This window comes from Carcharhinus amblyrhynchos, chromosome 31, assembly GCF_965287045.1.
Source record: "Carcharhinus amblyrhynchos chromosome 31, sCarAmb.v2.hapA, whole genome shotgun sequence".
In the NCBI taxonomy this organism is placed as follows: Eukaryota; Metazoa; Chordata; class Chondrichthyes; order Carcharhiniformes; family Carcharhinidae; genus Carcharhinus; species Carcharhinus amblyrhynchos.
The window spans coordinates 21,363,298-21,381,979 of NC_137354.1; the positions used below are offsets into that span (position 1 = coordinate 21,363,298).

Sequence of the window (18,682 nt, forward strand, 5' to 3'; positions counted from 1 at the left end):
ACCATTTAAGAGTGTTAGCAAAATGACAAGGGGCTAAAAGGGTTATATTAGGAGGACAAGTTGTGTAGACCACACTTATGGACTCTGGAATGTTGAAGGTTAAGGGGTTGACTGAACAGCAGTTCCTCCTCCTCCTCAAACACGTGGAGCTGTGAGTGTTGGAGATTCACCCAGCTGAGAAGCTGATGTAGTAAGTAGAGACCTGAATTCTGTTTCCCCTGGCGAGACAGTGGTGGAAAAGGAGGCAAAACCTTTCAAATCAGTCCAACCGTTCTGCAGTGATGTCAGGAAGCCTCCTTCACAAGAAGGAAAATTTGGAATCTCCACCCCAACAAGCTGAGATAAGCGGGGGGTCAGTTGAAATTTCTGTTATAGTTGTGTGGAGGGCCACTGGTCTAAAGTGGGTAATGAAGTTAAGATTAGGGTCAGCTTTGATCTAATTGAATGGCAGGACAGATTTGAAGGACTAACTGGCCAGGCCCTTCTACCTCCTAGTAACCAGTAAACCGGTAACCGGCGCGTTTTGTTATTTATTTGACTGAGTTTAGTACGGCAACGTAAATTAATGTTGGTGCTGGATTTCAGAACCTTGCCATTATGAAGATGCAACATGTAACATTAGTGTTTGTGTCTGAATATTTCCAGCAGGACTCCGAGGGTGTCTCCTCCCAGGAAGCTGATGGTCTGTCCGGAACGAGCGTCGCTGGTTTACGGCAGGAGTTACCGAGCAACCTGAACTCTGTGGTGAGCCTGTTTGATGAAGAGGAAGATGAGAGTCTGGAGGATACGCTGAACCAGTGCAGACTGGTGAATGATGAAAAGGTAAAGTTCAGTGCAGGAGATTACGCGAGAATTTCACGCCTGATAACCTTCCGCCTCCCAATCATTTCTTTCTTTCTCAGCTTCCCGAGAGCGGTGTGAGCACTGGAGTGTTCCAGGATGAGGAATTGCTGTTCAGTCAACACCAGCAGAAGGACAATGACCCTGACGTTGACCTCTTTGCTGATGCCCTGAAACCAGAGGTTAGTCCTGAGCTCTGTTACTCACTGAGCAGTCACTCATATATATATACATACATATACACTCAGCACGTCCCTCAACCATAGGAGTTAAATCCATTCTGCCCACTGTTCACTGTGCCATGTGCCTGCAACATCTGGGAATCCAATGTGACTTGAGTTCAGCATAGTAATGTCCTAATTACGTTAGAGGTTGTGGGTTTTAACAAAAAAAGACATGGTTTGCACACGTAATTTCAAACTAAGAAGGTTTATTGAAAGAGGTGTTCTCTGCACTGCACAGGGTAGAGACTGAACGTAAAACAGCTGCATGCAGCACCCTAATGACATCGCCATCAAATCTTAAATAAACCTTTGAAATAACACGTATGCTTGGTGCCCCTAATGTCACAGTTGCACGCTACAGTATCGTCAGGGTGATTGTGGAATTGGGAGCCTCTCCTCTTGGTGCTTCAGGCTGTGGCTGTGTTAAGGCCAAGCTAAGGCAGGTGGGAGTTGCGGGGTTGATTCCTGTCTGTCCTGGTGGTTTTTAGGCACTTGTTCACCTGTCTGCCTCCTCCTAGGAGGCAGCTTCGAAAGTATTCCAGTGTTAACCTGAAATGAAGGAAATCTCTGTTTGCACCTCCTGACTCTGGGATTATTTGGCAGGTTAAAAAGCCAGGGATAAAGCCGCCTCCACCTGCATCTCCGACAAGACCCGTGGAGCTCCCGAGCAGCGACCTCTTTGACGGAGTCGACAATCTGTTTACCTCAAAGGTAATGCGAACAGAATTGCTTCAATCTGCAATAGAGCTCTGGAGATCGATGGCTGAGGGAGTTTGAATCTGTAATAGGATAAAGGGATAAACATTTCAGATGGAAACTTTGTCAGAATTTTTCATGGCTATATTCCGAGCCTGCGACCACTGTGATCAGCTTCTGAAGCAAGGTGCTCCTAAACTGCAGGATGGATTAAAAATGAGCTGGTCAGAATGATTCCCCTGCTCCATGCAGTGGGAATGAGACAAATGGAATGGTCCTTGGGTTAGCTTTTATAGATAGATGGGACTGTGTGTTACACAGCGCAGACCTGTCCATATCCCTAACTGAACGATGGGGTTAAAGTCCCTCCGTGCTCTGCCATTCATTTTCCTGCAGCCAAGAAACTGAACAGGCTGAATATCACCGGCTCAAAGGGAAGGTGAAAAGCAAATGAGAGATGTAAAGAAGGGAGTATGAAGCGAGACTAGCAACCAACAGGCAGACGCCCAAAGTCTTCTATAGGTGTATAAATAGTAAGAGGGTGGTAAAAGGAGTAGATTTGATTTATTATTGTCGCATGCAATAGTATACAGTGAGAAGTATTGTTTCTTGTGCTATACGGACAAAGCATACCATTCACAAAGTCATAGAGCAATACAGCACAGAAACGGCCCTTTGGCCCAACTGGAGTGCACAGGAGAAGGAATGAAGGCCAATTAGGGGCCAATAATGGGCTTTACACATGGAAGCTGAGGGGCATAGTTAGTGGTATTAAATGAATACTTTGCATTTGACTTTGCCAAGGATTGAGGTGCTGCCCAGGCCATGAGGAAGCAATTCAGACAGGAGGAAGGTTTGATTTTGTTCAGGAGTTGTTATTGGGTATACTGTCTGTACTTAAAAGTTGATGAGGCATTGGGACCAGATGAGATGCCTTATCCAAGCACATGGAGATGGAATTTGCAGAGGCACTGGCTGTAGGTTCGAGGATTGGGGAATTGCACATCTGTCCCAAAAAGGTGATAAAAATAATGCAAGAAACCAGTCTGTTTAACCTCAGTGCTGGGGAAACTTGTAGACATTATAATTCAGGAGAAAATTAATAGTCAAATGGGAAAATCCCTGTAGATTAAGGAAAGTCAGCGTGGGTTTCTTAAGGGAAAATTTGTGTTTAACCTGGAGTCTTTTGAAGGTAACAGAAGGATGATGAGGGTAATTGTACTGATGTGGTGTATATGGACTTCCAAAAGACATTGGATACAGTGCCACCCAACAGACCTTTGAGTGAAGTTATAGTTCATGGAATAAAAGGGATAGTAGCAAGATGGGTGGGGAGCTGACTGAGTGACAGTAGTGGTGGTCACTGGATATTTTTCAGGCTGGAGGAAGGTTTGTAGTGGAGGTCCCCCAGGGGTCAGTTTGGGACCTTGCTTTTCCTGATGTATGTTAATGATGGTGTATAGGGCACAATTTGAAATTTGCGGTTGACACAAAACTTAAGTTTTGTAAACTGTGAAGGGGACATGGTGAACTTCAGAAGTTTAAAGTTTTTATTAATCACAAATAGGCTTAATTAGCACCGCAATGAAGTTACTGTGAAAATCCCCTAGTCGCCACACTCCAGCGAGTGTTCAGGTACACTGAGGGAGAACTTAGCATGGCCAATGCACCTAACCAACTCATCTTTCAGATTGTGGGAGGAAACCAGAGGAAACCCGTGCAGACATGGGAAGAATGTGCAGACTCTGTACAGATAGTGACCCAAGCCAAGAATTGAACCCGGGTCCCTGGCGCTGTGAGGTAGCAGTGCTAACCCACTGTGCCACCATCTCACCCAAAAGGATATAGACAAGTTGGTGGAATGGACGGATATCTGGCAGATGAAGTTCAATGTGGAGAAGTGTGAGGTGATGCATTTTATAGGAAGAACATGGAGAGACAATAAAAACGAAAAGTACAACTCTCAGGGTACAGGAGTGGAGGGATGTGCATAATTGATTGAAGATGGCAGGACAAGTTGAGAGGGCATTGGTTATCCTAGGCTTTATTGATAGGGACATTGAGTACAAAAACAAAGAGCTTGTGTTGAACTTTGTATAAGATGCTAGTTTGGCCTCAGCTGTGGAGCATTGTACCCAGTTCTGGGCATCATTCTTGAGAAAAGAGGTGAAAGCATTGGAGAGAGTGTAGAAAAGATTCACGAGAATAGTTCCAGGGATAAGGAACTTCAGTTGTGAAAATAGACCAGTGAAGTTAGGACTGTTCCCTTTTGGAAGAGGGAAAGGGGCATTTGGAAGAAGGCTGAGAGGAGATTTGAGAGAGATGTTCGAAATCGTGAGGGGTCTGGACAGAGTGAACAGGGAGAAATTCCTGCCACTAGTGAAACGAGAGGGCACAGGTTTAAAATAATTGGCAAAAGAGGGAAAAACCTTTCTCACAGTGAGGGATTTGATTTTAATTTGATTTATTATTGTCACGTATTAGTATACAGTGAAAAGTATTGTTTCTTGTGTGCTTTACAGGCAAACCATACCGTTCATAGAGAAGGAAAGGACAGAGTGTAGAATGTAATGTTACACTTATAGCTAGGATGTAGAGAAAGATCAGTCTGGAATATACTGCCTGGGAGTGTGGTGAGGCAGGTTTGATTGAAGCTTTCAAAAGGGGATCGGACAGTTACCTGAAAAAGAAGAACCTGTAGGGGTTTACGGGGAGAAGGCGGGAGAGTGGCACCAAACTAATTTGCTCAATCAGAGAGCTAGTACGGACATGGTGGGTGGAATGGCCTCCATTTGTGCTATAACAATTCAGGAATCAGTTGCCTAAGTGATATTGAGTTACTCAGTGATGCGACAGCAAGTTTTAAAGGAGCCAAGAGCTGATGGGCAAACCTGGATATGTTTGAAATCATTTCTGTAGTTCACAAGTTTCATTAACACTTCAATTCCCTATTTCTATGTGAAGGCACGGACTGCCAAGGCACCTCCATCCGTATCCAGTATTTTTGAAGACAGTGTAGATGAAGATCTCTTTGTGACTGTTCCTAAGAAGCCTCCTGTGGTACAGAAGGTAATTCTCAGACTTTCACAAACATAAAGTAAGGTAAAGTTTATTTATTAGTATCACAAGTAAGGCTTACATTAACACTGCAATGAAGTTACTGTGAAATCCCCTAGTTGCCACATTCCAGCGCCTGTTCAGGTCAATGCACCTAACCAGCACGTCTTTCAGACTGTGGGAGGAAACCAGAGCAGCTGGAGGAAACCCACACAGACGTGGGGAGAATGTCCATGTGGAGTTTGCACAGCGACCAGGCTGGGAATTGAACCCAGGTCCCTGGCACTGTGAGGCAGCAGTGCTAACCACCATGCCGTCCTATAAGGTAAAGAATGGTTAGTGTAAGGCCATTGAACCTGACTATCCAGATAACAGGGCTACCCACATCCACAGATGATTCATCCCTTAGGGTATACTGGCACTGGAGGGGGTGCAGAGGAGATTGATTCCAGAGTTGAGAGGGTTGACGCCTGAGGAGAGACTGAGTAGACTGGGGCTATACTGATTGGAATTCAGAAGAATGGGGTGGGGGATCTTATAAGAAACATATAAAATTATGAAGGGAATAGATAAGATAGAAGCAGGGAGTTTGTTTCCACTGGCGGGTGAAACTAGAACAAGGGGGCATGGCCTCAAAATAACGGGGAGCAGATTGAGGACTGAGTTAAGGAGGAACTTCTTCACACAAAGGGTTGTGAATCTGTGCAGTTCCCTGCCCAGTGAAGCAGTTGAGGCTACCTCGTTGAGTGTTTTTAAGGCAAGGTTAGATAAATTTTTGAATAGCAAAGGAATCAAAGGTGAGCGGGTGGGCAAGTGGAGCTGAATCCACAAAAAGATCAGCCATGAACTTATTGAATGATGGAGCAGGTTCGAGGGGCCAGATGGCCTCCTACTCCTCCTCCTCATTCTTGTGTTCTTAACCACACCTTCATGCTGGAGAAGACAAGCTGTGCTGAGCTGTGCAACTGCTGCTGTTCCATGAGGAGGAGCAATCCTCTGTCTTAAGACAATCATAGAAGGCTCTGGAGACTGATCATCCTAGTGATTGCTGAGTGACCTGACCCTGCCATATAGAAAGTTGACCGACAGTAAAGGGCACCTGTAATGACCCCGTGCCCCTCTCTCTTTTTTCTCCCATTTGGAAGAAGCCAGTTCTTAAGGGAACAGTGATCTCACCGGTTGCTGCCACCAAAACCAGTCAGCATCCCAAGGAAGCACAGGAGGATGTACCAAACAAACCAAGAGCAGAGGAGAAGGAAGTAAGGAAGTTTTGTTTTGATGCGGAAATGTTGGCGTGAGACTGGGGTGGGCGCAGTAAGAAGTCTCACAACGCCAGGTTAAAGTCCAACGGGTTCATTTGGAATCACGAGCTATCGGAGTGTGGCTCCTTCATCACTCACCTGATACCAAATAAACCCGTTGGATTTTAACTTGGTGTTTGTATTGAATGCAGGTGGGCGTCACTTTGTGTATTGCCATGTGACTCGTGTTTGCTGTCACCCCCAGATTTGCACTTTCTTGTAACATTCAGAACACAAGTGCAACACATGAGCAAGCAAAAGTTAAAAATATCTTAGGCTGCTGGAGATCATAGAATCCCCACGGTGCAGAAGGAGGCCATTCGGCCCATCAAACCTGCACCGACAACAATCCCACCCAGGCCATATCATTGTAACCCCACATTATTACCATGCTAATCTCCCTGACACTAAGGGACAGTTTACCATGACTATTCCCCATAACCTACACATCTTGTGACACTAAGGGGCAATTAAGCATGGCCAGTCAACCTAACCTATACATTCTGGGACAGTAAGTGCCAATTTAGCATGGCCAATGCACCTAACCTGCACATGTTTAGAGTGTGGGAGGAAACTGGAGCACCCGGAGGACATGAGGAGAACATGCAGCCTCCACACAGACAGTGACCCAACCGGGAATTGAACACGGGTCCCTGGTGCTGTGAGGCAGCAGTGCTAATCACTCTGTGGCCCTCAGCACTGTATGGCAAATATCATTGACTTTGTGTTGAAAATGGGTATTGACAAAGTTACTCACATTATGGCATTTAAAAATGTGCGCGATTGTGGTACAGAATGTTTTAGTTTTTTTGGTGCTTAATATTAAAACTGTGACTGATGTTCGTTTCCTGATTTCCCCCTTCCTCCGACCCTGGCTGTCCACAGAGAGCCGCCAACACCAGCCCCATTAAAACAAAAGGACCTTCCTCTCGGATTGGAAGACTCCAAGTAACTGTTTTTGTAACTTTTACTTATCTCACGATTGATAACATTCTTCTTTTCTCCACTTCTTGCTTTTTGATGATGTGCTGACATCAGCCGTCCTGTCCTCTGCGTTGCTGCCTGGTGTTGGCACTGAGCAGTGTGAACAGGAGGCCCCCCCCCAACCCCGTGCACTGCGCTAAGTCTGCTCTCACTCTACCATCTCCAGCAGCTTAGCACTGTCAAGTCGAGGCAAAGTTGGGCATTAAGGGATGCTCGGGAAAGGGAATGCAGGTTATGAAATGGGTGGCTTTTGGGAGTATATCAAATCCGACTCACTAGCTTTTGGAAAGAAAGGTTTATATAACTTTGTCAGGACCACTGGGACTTCTCAAAGTGCCTCACGGCCAATGAACTACTTTAGAATTGTACTCACTGAAATGTGAGAAATATGGTAGCCAAGTGCATGGAACAAACTCTGTCAGACAGAGGACTTGATCATGTATATGGTGTTGATAGATTTAAATATTGTCCTCTACACCAGGAGGAGCTCTCCACCTTTCGGAACAGTGTTGTGTGATCTTTTCCATCCACCTTCAGTTTAATGTCTTGTCTGAAAAATGACACCCTGCACTGAATGTCAGACTGGATTCCTGCTCTTGGATAAGAGTACCGCCATGGCAGAGGCACACTGGTGATTCTGGCATCGTTTGAGGGTTTGTGTTTTTTAAATGTCAGCCTCCCCAAAGCTGCTGGGGGTGCTGCTTAATGGCTGCTGTGATATCCCACCCAAGATGGTGTCATAGAACGTAGAACATTACAGCACAGTACAGACCCTTCGGCCCTCGATATTGCGCCGACCAGTGGAACCAATCTAATGATCCCCTAACCTAAACTATTCCAGAGGCACAGATTGGTTGTTTGACTGCCGATCCCATTCTCCCTGCGTGCGCTTTCTGATGGAGGCACCAGTTGATTTGCAGCCTCCTCGCTGTGGCTGAACCCAACTCTCTCGCCACAGATTGGGCTTTGCATCAGGAAGCTCTTGGTCTGTGTGGTTTAGTTCTGTACTAGGTGGTGTCTTTGCCAGTCGGAGAGAACGGCACAGAATCCAGCTACCGATATCGGTGAGCTGGTGTTAGCCTCATCCTGACCCACGAGTGGCCATTGTTTTGTTAGCATTCATCGCGATCAGGAAGCGAGCCTGGGATTGGTTGACAGTTGCAATGCACAGTCCCTGAGCACCAGGGAGTAGTCCGTAGGCAGCAGATTTGTGACTTGACAGTTTCTCCTCCTCTGCGGCCTTTACTGCTCCGTACGTTACATTTTCTCTGCTAGTTAACTGCAGCAACAAACACTGAACTTTGTGAAACCCCTTATAGTTGAATATACCTGCATGCTTACGAGTTAGTGCGCAGCGGCCTTTATAAGCAGTTCCTTGTGGATCTGTTACTGAATACCAGCTGTCAAATCTTCACTGCTTAAACACTAACAAGACTTCAGGCAGCTTTGAACTGTGCAACAATATCGGTGTGCAGACACTTGTCTCTTTTCTCTTGTTCACTTCTCTATCCTGGCTCGGTTTTGTAAGTTCATATCTAGCTGTTCCCTACGTTCCTGAATTTTTCCCTCCTCTCTAGGCAAGTTTGGCTATTAATCCAGCGAGCCTTCTCCCTGGAGCCTCACCCAAAGCTGTCGTGGTTACGCCTGGGCCAGCATCACCCTCCTCCCCACCTGGTTTGTCTTCCCGCAAGGTCATACCGTCAGCTTCAGGACCGGCTATGGACGAGAGCGCCAGTGTGAGTTTCGACCGGCCGATGCAGGTGGACACCCTGCCCAGTGTTAACAAGGTAAGATGTGGCAAAGGGTGAGCGTTTTGTTCCAATTGTCTCACCGCGAGCATAAGTGCAAACAGAAATTGTAACTTGATCAAATGCTGAGAGAGGCGCCAAGGCATTAGATTCAGTTCTAGTAAAGATGCACAATTTGTTCCAATGTAATTCCTGGTCAGCTTTCTGAAGTTATGGGTGGCACAGTGGTTAGCGCTGCTGCTTTACAGCGCCAGGAGCCCAGGTTCGATTCCCGGCTTGGCTGACTACCAGTGTGGAGTCTGCACGTTCTCCCTGTGTCTCCATGGGTTTCCTCTGGATGCCCCAGTTTCTTTCCAAAGAAATGTTGGTTAGGTGCAGTGACCATGCTAAATTCTCCTCAGTGTACCCAAACAGCCACCAGAGTGTGGCAACTAGGGGATTTTCACAGTAGCTTCATTGCAGTGTTAATGTAAGTCTACTTGTGACTGATAAGTAATAATTAAAGTTTAAAAGTTGAACAGTATTTAAAAATGAAAAAGAAACAAATTTAATTTCTAACTTTTTCAATTCCAAATAAGCAACATTTCTCTCAGACTTAAATGCCACTTTAAACACAGTTGGTAAACATAAATACGCTTCCTATCAGGAATGTAGATGGTCTTGAAGCTTTCAGAGAGAAAATGAGTTTCAGAAGCCTGTAAAATCCTTCTAACTTCACCTAGGTTTCAGCTACAAACTAAACTGCTTCCTGCAAAAACCTTTTCTTTCTGCGACAGACCCAACATTGCACAGACAGCATCATATGATGATGTGATTTCAATTACTCTAATCAGAAATCTCAGGGCAACTTAAGTAAACAAAAGTCCAACTCCACTTAACAAATACTTGCAAGGTTAAAATTATCCTGCTCTACCAATATCTGAGCTACATTCCCTCCAGACATACTGACTACCTGTAGAATAAAGCTCAATTTTTAAACATTCCTTTTAAACATAAAAAGACTTTATTTATATATCATTTGCACTGTTATCATCACTTACATCTCGTTGGATTGGTGGTTAGCCAAGTGAAAAAACAGTGAGTGGGAGGTGGTGTTTTTGGATCGTGGAATATGAGGAGTATAAGAACATAAGGACTAGGAGCAGGAGTTGGCTATCTGGCCCCTCGAGCCTGTTCCGTCATTTAATAAGATCATGGTTGATCTTTTCATGGACTCAGCTCTGCTTACTCGCCCATTCACCATAACCCTTAAATTTTTGAACCATAAAGGAAATATCTGTCCTTGCCTTAAAAGGAGTTTTTGGAACTGGATTCTCATTGTCTGATAGACTGATGGGTGAGAGAGCTCACGTGCATAGCAGCTGTTTATAAGGATCCAGCAAGGCCTTTCCCTCAGATTATTGAAACCTATCCTGTTTTCTTGTAGAGCCGAGCAAGAGTGGGTCAGAAACGTCGCCCGCCAACCCGGGGGGCACGGAGATTGGCAGCTCAGCAATCTGACGAGGTAGAAGACTTGGACCAGAGCTCGGAGGTCGATGGCGCGAGCGGCATTGCTGACCTTTCGCCAACAGCCCAGATCCGAAAACCGAGTCCGGATGAGACGCCACTGGCAAAGTGGGCACTGCCGCCTGAGCCTTCACCAGGTGGCGATGCTGGCCCTCCCACTGCTGCCATCGCAAAATTGCCAGTACATTCCGACCTCTTCAGTGCGGGTGATCTGTTCAAACCGACTTTGGTGCCGGAGCCAGCTCCCGCAGCCGGAGCACGGGGTGACCTGCCCAAGGACGATCCAGGTCTATCGATATTCGCACCGAGCGAAGATGATCTGTTCCAGTCTGGGAAACGGACTGTGAAGAAACCCAAAGCAGCAGCTTTCTTGGAGGAGGAAGGTGGTGATGATCTCTTTGGGATACCAAAATCCGGGAAAACTAAAACCACAACACAGAAGAGTTCAAAAACATTGGATATCTTTGAGGTAATCATAATATTGATTTCAAGTAAATGTCTGGTGGAACCTTCATTTCTAGCCTTGGGTAGCATTAGAAGTCCTTTTCTCTTAACTGTTTATTACCTTTTTTCCCTCCTCCTCCTCTCCCTGTCCTTACCTGAATAGTGTAGGTTAGGTTGCTCAGGGTTCCTGAAGAGCTGGAAGCTTCTCTGCCTCAGCCAAGTGTCTATTTCCCGTCTCGATGATGTGCCAGCTTCTGCTGTGAGAGCCTAATCCAATGCCTGGCCTTTTCCATAGGCTTCCCTGTGGCCTCCAAATATGGATCACCGCTCAACAACCGTGGCTGAAAGCAATAAAGATGCAGTTGTAACCAGGCCACATCCTCTGGTCGTGTCATTGAACTGAGGTTCACAGTGGAGCTAATTCCAATACCGGCACTGAGATGACTCTTTTAGGACCAGGGCAGGGGGGGGGTTTGAATTTTTAGACGCTGGGTTCAACCAGAAAATTGTTTCAAAAGGATGCATGGTGTTGAAACTTTCTGTCCTGCGCTCACCAGGACAGTTTGTAAGAATACCAAACGTAAATCAAACAACAATTTATACTGCATGGAAGGAGAATGCTGGTTGGTCAGCACACACTCTGGTGGAGATGCCATGGAGGATGCATGAGTTAGTTGGTGAACGAGTGAAGTTAGTGGCACGGCACAGTGGGTTAGCATTGCTGTCTCTCAGCCCCAGGGACCTGGATTCAATTCCAGCCTTGGATGAGTGTGTGGAGTTTGCACGTTCTCCCTGTGTCTGCGTGGGTTTCCTCCGGGTGCTCCGGTTTCCTCCCACAGTCCAAAGATGTGTAGATTAGGTAGATTGGCTGTGCTAAATTGCCCCTTAGTGTCCCGAGATGTGTAGGTTAGATGGATTATCCATGGTAAATGTGTGGAGTTACCGGGAAATGGAGGGCGGGGGTAGGGGGTGGAATCTTGAGTAAGATGCTCTGTCAGAGAGTTGGTGCAGATTTGTTGAGCCGAGTGGCCGCTTCTGCACTGTTCAAGTTTCTATTAAATTAGTTAGTCCAAATCATAAGTTGTCATCTCACGCTGCTCCCCAGAACTGGATTGGTCAGAATACTTGCGATATTCTGCAGTATGCGGGGAGCTGGGTCTGGGTAAATGCTGCCCTGATTTTCAGGAGATTCTTTAAGTAATTGCCTGCTGAACTATTCTTTTCCAGGATGACTTGTTTTCCACGGAATCTGTTACCTTGACCAAGAAGAGCAGCGAGGGGAGTGCTGGTGTTGACCTCTTCAGTGATCATGTCGACATATTTGCTGATTTAAAAGTAGCTCCAAAGGAGAAGAGCAGGAAGAAAGTGGAGACCAAGTCTATATTTGATGATGACATGGGTATGTGAAATGATGGGAAACTCTGGGATTCCCTCCCTGAAACCTGCTTCTCTCCCCCTTTAAAACACTCCGCCTACCCTTTTTACCCATCTTTTGGCCATTTGTCCTCGTGACTCAGTGTTAATGTTCCTGTGAAGCCCCCTTGGGATGTCCTGTTGCATCTAACGATGCTATATTTGGGGAAATGGTGGCACATCACTGGACTACTCATCCAGAGGCCCAGGTGAATGCTCTGGGTGATGTGAGTTCAAATTAATCAAATCTGGAATTGAAAGCCAGTCTGGGTAATGATGACTGTGGAACTGACTGTCATATTAAAAACCCATCTGGTTCACCAATGTCCCTTAGGAAGGGAAATCTGCTGTCCTTGTCTGGGCCTGTGCCCATCAAACCAGCTCTGTAGGAACTCTTCCTACTGATCACAACACACTTCCTGTAGTTTTTTATTCTTGTGTGAGTGTCACTGCCTGGGCCAGCATTTGTTGCCTATCCGTTGAACTGGGTGGCTTGCTTAGGCCATTTCATAGAATCCTACAGGGCAGAAGGAGGCCATTCAGCCCATCGAGTCTGCACTGACCACAATCCCGCCCAGGCCCTATCCCCATAACCCCATGCATTTACCCCAGCTGGTCCCCCTGATGCTAAGGGGCAATTTAGCACGGCCAATCCACCTAACTCACACATCTTTGGACTACGGGAGGAAACGCACGCAGACATGAGAATGTGCAAACTCCACACAAACAGAGACCCGAGGCCGGAATTGAACCTGGGTCCCTGGCGCTGTGAGGCAGCCGTGCTAAGCACTGTGCCGGTTGACATGTTCTTGTGTGTTTTATCTAACCTGTGACTCTTCCTTCCAGACGACATCTTTGCTCCTGCCAAGTCCTCGACAAGTAGCAAGAAGCAATCCAAACCCAAGAGCAGGTCGAAGCAGGCTGCTGTTCCAGCCAGCACACCGGAAAGCAAAACGGTGGACATTTTTGATGATCCTTTGAACGCTTTTGGCCCATAGATTTGGCGAAGAACATTGCCATAGGAAGCAGAGTGCAGGGGAAGACGGAGAATGTGTTTTTTACTGTTTGACACAGGAAGCATTGCATTGCACCAAATGAACAAATACTTGGTCTGAATAACACTTTGGCTAAACCATAAACAAGCACGCCAATCGTAAGCACTACTGATAGCTAATGTGGACTTGGGTACTTCAGTGGAAGAGGCAGTGAGGGCGCAACTACCTTTTGCTTTTAAGATATGACGATATGTTCACAGTAGTTCTGAACATTCCACTCTCATTTGCTCTGTTCTCTGGATCTGTGCTGTGCTCCCTTTTTCTCTGCCCCCAACCCTGCACCCCACACCCCCACCATTGTTGGTTCCTTAATCATTCAATCATGGCACCATTCATCCAAGTTCTAATCATCCTCATTTTTTATAATCGTGTGAATTGTTCCTCAGTAATTCGGTTTGCCTAACAACACGAGGTTTTAACATTAAGCTTTGAGCACTTCACGTGTAAGCCAGTCTCTGATCTTTGTTCATTGAATTTTATTAAATTCACCTGTAAATTGTTGGAATATCCAGTTTGAGATTTTTCTCTCACACAGGTTTCTAGGTGGGGAGCATTAACAAGATCAGTGCAATATAATGTAAATACGTCTCCTGAAATTATAAACTAAGTGAGTGTTGCAGGTTTACAAAGGCCAATAGACCTTGTGGCTTTCAATGGGAACATTGTGTTGAGGTCATCCAACTGCTGTTGTGTCTGTTCCCTTCACACCTCTGGTTCTGTTCAATCCAGTTTTAAGTTTAAATTGCTCGGCAATATGAAACTGCACACTTTGCAATAAACATACGTGATGTCCTGCATCTTCTAGGCAGTGTTTACTTGGTCTTTGGGTTGTATTTCTTTGGGATTTATCTGCTGCAGGGAGATGGCTAGATGGCTAGCTGCCTCGGCAGCAGCAAGACAGCGGACTTTTTTGATGATCCTTTGAGTACTTTTAGGTCACAAGTCTCAGAAAAGAGCATTCACTGTTTTACAATAAATGTGGGCAGCACGGTGGTTTGCACTGCTGCCTCAGCGCCAGGGAACGGGTTCAACCCCAGCCTTAGGTCACCACGTGAGGTCTGCACGTTCTCCCCATGTCTGTGTGGGTTTCCTCCTGGTGCTCTGGTTTCCTCCACAGTCCAAAGATGTGCAGATTATGTTGATTGGCTATGCTAAATTGCCCCTTAGTGTCAGGAATTAGCAGGGTAAATATGTGGGATTACGGGAATAGGGCTTGGGTGGGATTGTGGTTGGTGCAGACTTGATGGGCTGAATGGCCTCCCTCTGCACTGTAGGGTTTCTACAAAATGAGGGGAGAAGGAAAGAAGAACTTTTTTGACTGTTTAACACAGTGTTGCATTGCACCAAATGAAGAAATTCTCTGAATAACATTGTGGCTAACTGTGTTCCTTTCATCGTTAAGCGCTGCTGATTGCGAATGTGGACTTCTGTTAATTCTATCATGTGGTCTCAGATACAGAAATGTCTAGTTCAGTTCTCTGTGCTGTACTAAATCTTGATCAGGGCTTCCTCACTGGAGTCTTGCCCATTAACCCTCAGCTGGATGAGGACCACTTGGTTAGGAAATGAAACCCTCTGCCCTGTGGACATAAGGACTTGGAGAAGGCCATCTGGCCCCTCAAGCCTGCTCCAACATTCAGTAAGATCATGGTTGATCTTTTTGTGGACTTAGCTCCACTTAACCATAACCCTTAATTCTGTTATTGTTCAAAAATTTATCCTTGTCTTAAAAACATTCAATGAGGTAGCCTCACCTGCTTCACTGGGCAGGGAATTCAACAGATTCACAACCCTTTGTGTGAAGAAGTTCCTCCTCAACTCAGTCCTAAATCTGCTTCCCCTTATTTTGAGGCCATGCCCTCTTAGTTCTAGTTTCACCCACCAGTGGAAACAACTTCCCTGCTTTTACCATATCTATTCCCTTCAAAATCTTATATGTTTTTATAAGATCTCCCCTCATTCTTCTGAATTCCAATGAGAAGTCGTGTAATTAATTCATGGAGAAAGTAATGAAATGGGTGTTGGGATGAAGTGAAGGGGGTATTACCAAGGTTTACCAGGCTGATTCCTGGGCTAGCAGGTCTGCATTATGAGGAGAGACTAAATTGGTTAGGATTATATTCAGTGGAGTTTAGAAGAATGAGGGGGGATCTCAGAGAAACTTATAAAATTCTAACTGGGTTAGATTTAGAAAGAATGTTCCCACTGGTGAGGGATTCCAGAACTAGGGAGCCATTAGTTAGAGGATAAGGGGTAAATCTTTTAGAACTGAAGTGAGGATAAATTTCTTCACCCAGAGTGGTGGAATTCACTCCCACAGAAAGTAGTTGAGGCCAAAACGTTGAGATTTCAAGAAGAAATTAGATACAGCTCTTGGGGCTAAAGGGATCAAGGGATATGAGGTGGGGGGAAGAAGGGAGGTGGGTCAGGATATTGAATTTGATAATCAGCCATTATCATAATGAATGGCAGAGCAGAGTTGAAGGGCCAAATGGCCTAATCCTGCTTCTAAATGGGGTGGGTTGAATGGTCTGTTTCTGAACTACAAATTTCACGTTGATCAGTTGAAGAATGAATCAAAATTACGGCATTTTCAAAAAAGTGTAGAACTAAACCGCACAGATTAGGAGATTCCTGACTCAAAGCCCAATCTGTGGCGAGAGAGTTGGGCTCATCCGCAGCAAGTTCCAGAAATGGAAGGTCAGAATTTAGTGCTCATTCCTATTTACCCTTTATTATGTAAGGTGGGGCGTAGCATTTTAAGGGGAACAGGTCAGGTGACTTGGAGCTCAAGCTGCACTCTGGGTGAAGCTTGCCTGGTCAGCCTTGTGCTGACTCTGGTAGGATAGAGGCATGTTAATAAAAAGTTCCACTTAGTTTTCTGTCACTTACCTCATGGTCTTTTATTCATCTCTATTATCACCTCTGTGATGATGGTGGTGAGCTGCTGCCTTGAAACCTTAGTCTATCCTGGTGTACTCCAAGCAGGGGAGGTGGTGTAGTGGTATTGTCTCTGGATCAATAATCCAGAAACTCAGCTAATGTTTTGGGGACCCGGGTTCAAATCCCACCACAGCAGATGATGGAATTTGAATTCAGTAAAAGTCTGCTGATGACCGTAAATCTATTGTCGTAAAAACCCATCTGGTTCGCTAAAGCTCTTTCGGGAAGGAAATCTGCCGTCCTTACCTGGTCTGGCCCATGTGTGACTCCAGACCCACCAATGTGGTTGACTCTCAACTGCCCTCTGAAATTTAGGCTTAGAATCCTACAGTGCAGAAGGAGGCTGTTTGGCTGATTTGAGACTGCACTGACCACAATCCCATCCAGGCTTTATCCCCGTAACCCCATGCATTTACCCAACCTAGATGCCCCTGACATTAAGGGGGACTAATTTAGCATGGCCAATCAACCTGAGACACCTGTCTTTTGGACTTTGGGAGGAAACCCATACAGACATGGGGAGAACATGCAGACTCTGCACAGTGACCCAAGCTGGGAATCGAACCCTGGTCCCTGGTGCTGTGAGGCAGCAGTGCTAACCATTGACCAAATAGCTGAGCAAGACCCTCAATTCAAGGGCAATTAGGGTTGGGCAACAAATGCTGAACCAGCCAGTGATTCCCACATCCCATGAATGAATTTAAAAACCCACAGTGTCATGCGGAGCTATATTAATGATTCTGTCAAGAAGACCACCTAAAAGTAGTAGAGTGACGAGTAATTAAATAAAGCCGGTTAATGGCAGGGCCATTAGCAAAACTTCTGTTCAGTATAGCTAAGGGTTCCTTATTAAACCAGATAGACGGACAGAGCCTTTCAGAGGAATAACAGCACAGTTCCAGGAAAGAAAGTTCTACAAATGTATTTTTCTTGACGTCAGCAGTTGTATTAGATGGAGTAAATGGACATAGCTCTCTGGCCCAGATAAACTATTGATAAGGCCCATCACCATGGAATTCTTTACCACATTCTTAAGCCCCAAATGTTGTCTAATCTCAAGAATGAATTGGAATAACTTTTGGGGCTAAAAAGATCAAGGGGTATGGGGAGGGAGGGTGGGATCAGAGTATCGATCAACCATGATCATGGTGGAGCAGCTTGAAGAGCTGATTGGCCTAATCCTGCTTCTAGTTTCTATGTCTACTTCCTACGTAAGAAAACACTCCACTCAATGGATTAAGAACAGGCCCCTGCATAGGAAGTTGTCTACAGATTAAGTGACCCATTGCTGGTGGTGCCTCGCAGAGGTTGATTTTTGGACTTTACCAACTTTACTGTTTTTATTTATGACTGGGATGCCAGCATTGGGAGAAATGTCATCAAGAACCTTGTCATCAGTCGTAAGCCAATGGGTTCATGAGCAGCAGCACAAGACAAACAAAGAGGAGAGTTCGAGTTAGGATGTTGAGGGTGTTTTGTGGTTGGGGGGTAGATATGGTGGTGGTGAAAGTCTCGGGTAGGGGGAAACAAAATTCAGGTATTAGAAATGAGTGTGTTGATGGACCTATTCAGAATTAAAATCAGAGATAGAAAGCTTCCTTCTCACTCTACAATTTCCAACATTAGTTTTAAGAGAATTCTGTGCTTTTTGTGGGGTGGATTTGTTGGACCAGGTGGGAGACCATTCAGCCCATCAAATCTTTTCCTTTATTCAGTTGGATGATAGATGGATTCAAGATACAGATCAACTATCAGTCTTTGGTCTATGTTCCTTGATATCCATACCCAATAAAAATGTGTCTACTGTAGTGACTATCCCAATGGATGTAGCATCCAGCCATCTTGGGCATGTGAATTCTACATTTCCCCTTATCCTTTGTATGGAAAAGCACTTCCCAATTTCACTCCAAAATAAATGGCTAAAATCTATTTCTTATCCTGGATTTCCCCACCAGGAGGGATTAATTTCTCTGTATTTCCCCTGCACCATTCCCCTCTTTCTCCCCCCTGCTATGGAAGCAATTTGTTCCTCAAATTCACAAAGGGAGTTTCACACAAATCTAGTAACTGCGAGAGTTCTGACTCCAGTCTGTTTGACCCACTTAATTGATCTGAAAATGTGATAGCAGTGTGGGAGGAAAGTGTTATGAAATATTCATTGGCTTATCACGGTTGATCGTTCTCAAGAGTTTCTCAACCATTGCTAAAACCATTTTACACTTTTCATGTGGCGCCCAATCAATTAAAGTCCTCCTCTGGGACTGTCTCATGGTAATTTTCAAAGGAGGCTTCACTTTATTTGGCAAAGGCTCCTTCCTAAAGTCCGCATTTGAGATTTGTGTATTCTTTAGAACTCATAAAATCCCTACACTATAGAAGGAGGCCATTCAGCCTGTCAAGCCTGCACTGACAACAATTTCACCCAGGACCTATCCCAGTAACCCCATGTATTTACCCTGCTGATCCCCCTG

General features: G+C 45.4%; 1 protein-coding gene across 8 annotated transcripts in view; it reads left to right on the forward strand.

Annotated features, from left to right (window-relative positions):
- washc2c (WASH complex subunit 2C) overlaps positions 1–14,084 on the forward strand; it is a 55,588-nt gene extending 41,504 nt beyond the window's left edge. For 3 of the 8 annotated variants that reach the window (XM_080215887.1, XM_080215886.1, XM_080215893.1), the window contains 10 exons: positions 646–822; positions 903–1,022; positions 1,668–1,775; positions 4,725–4,829; positions 5,963–6,076; positions 7,004–7,066; positions 8,680–8,889; positions 10,277–10,825; positions 12,028–12,199; positions 13,060–14,084. In XM_080215887.1, the coding sequence (XP_080072013.1) occupies positions 646–822; positions 903–1,022; positions 1,668–1,775; positions 4,725–4,829; positions 5,963–6,076; positions 7,004–7,066; positions 8,680–8,889; positions 10,277–10,825; positions 12,028–12,199; positions 13,060–13,211 (1,770 nt within the window). In that variant the 3' untranslated portion in view covers positions 13,212–14,084. The remainder of the gene's footprint in view (positions 1–645; positions 823–902; positions 1,023–1,667; positions 1,776–4,724; positions 4,830–5,962; positions 6,077–7,003; positions 7,067–8,679; positions 8,890–10,276; positions 10,826–12,027; positions 12,200–13,059) is intronic. The other 5 variants (XM_080215888.1, XM_080215889.1, XM_080215891.1 and 2 more) reach the window with 5 other exon arrangements.
- Positions 14,085–18,682: the final 4,598 nt, after the last annotated feature.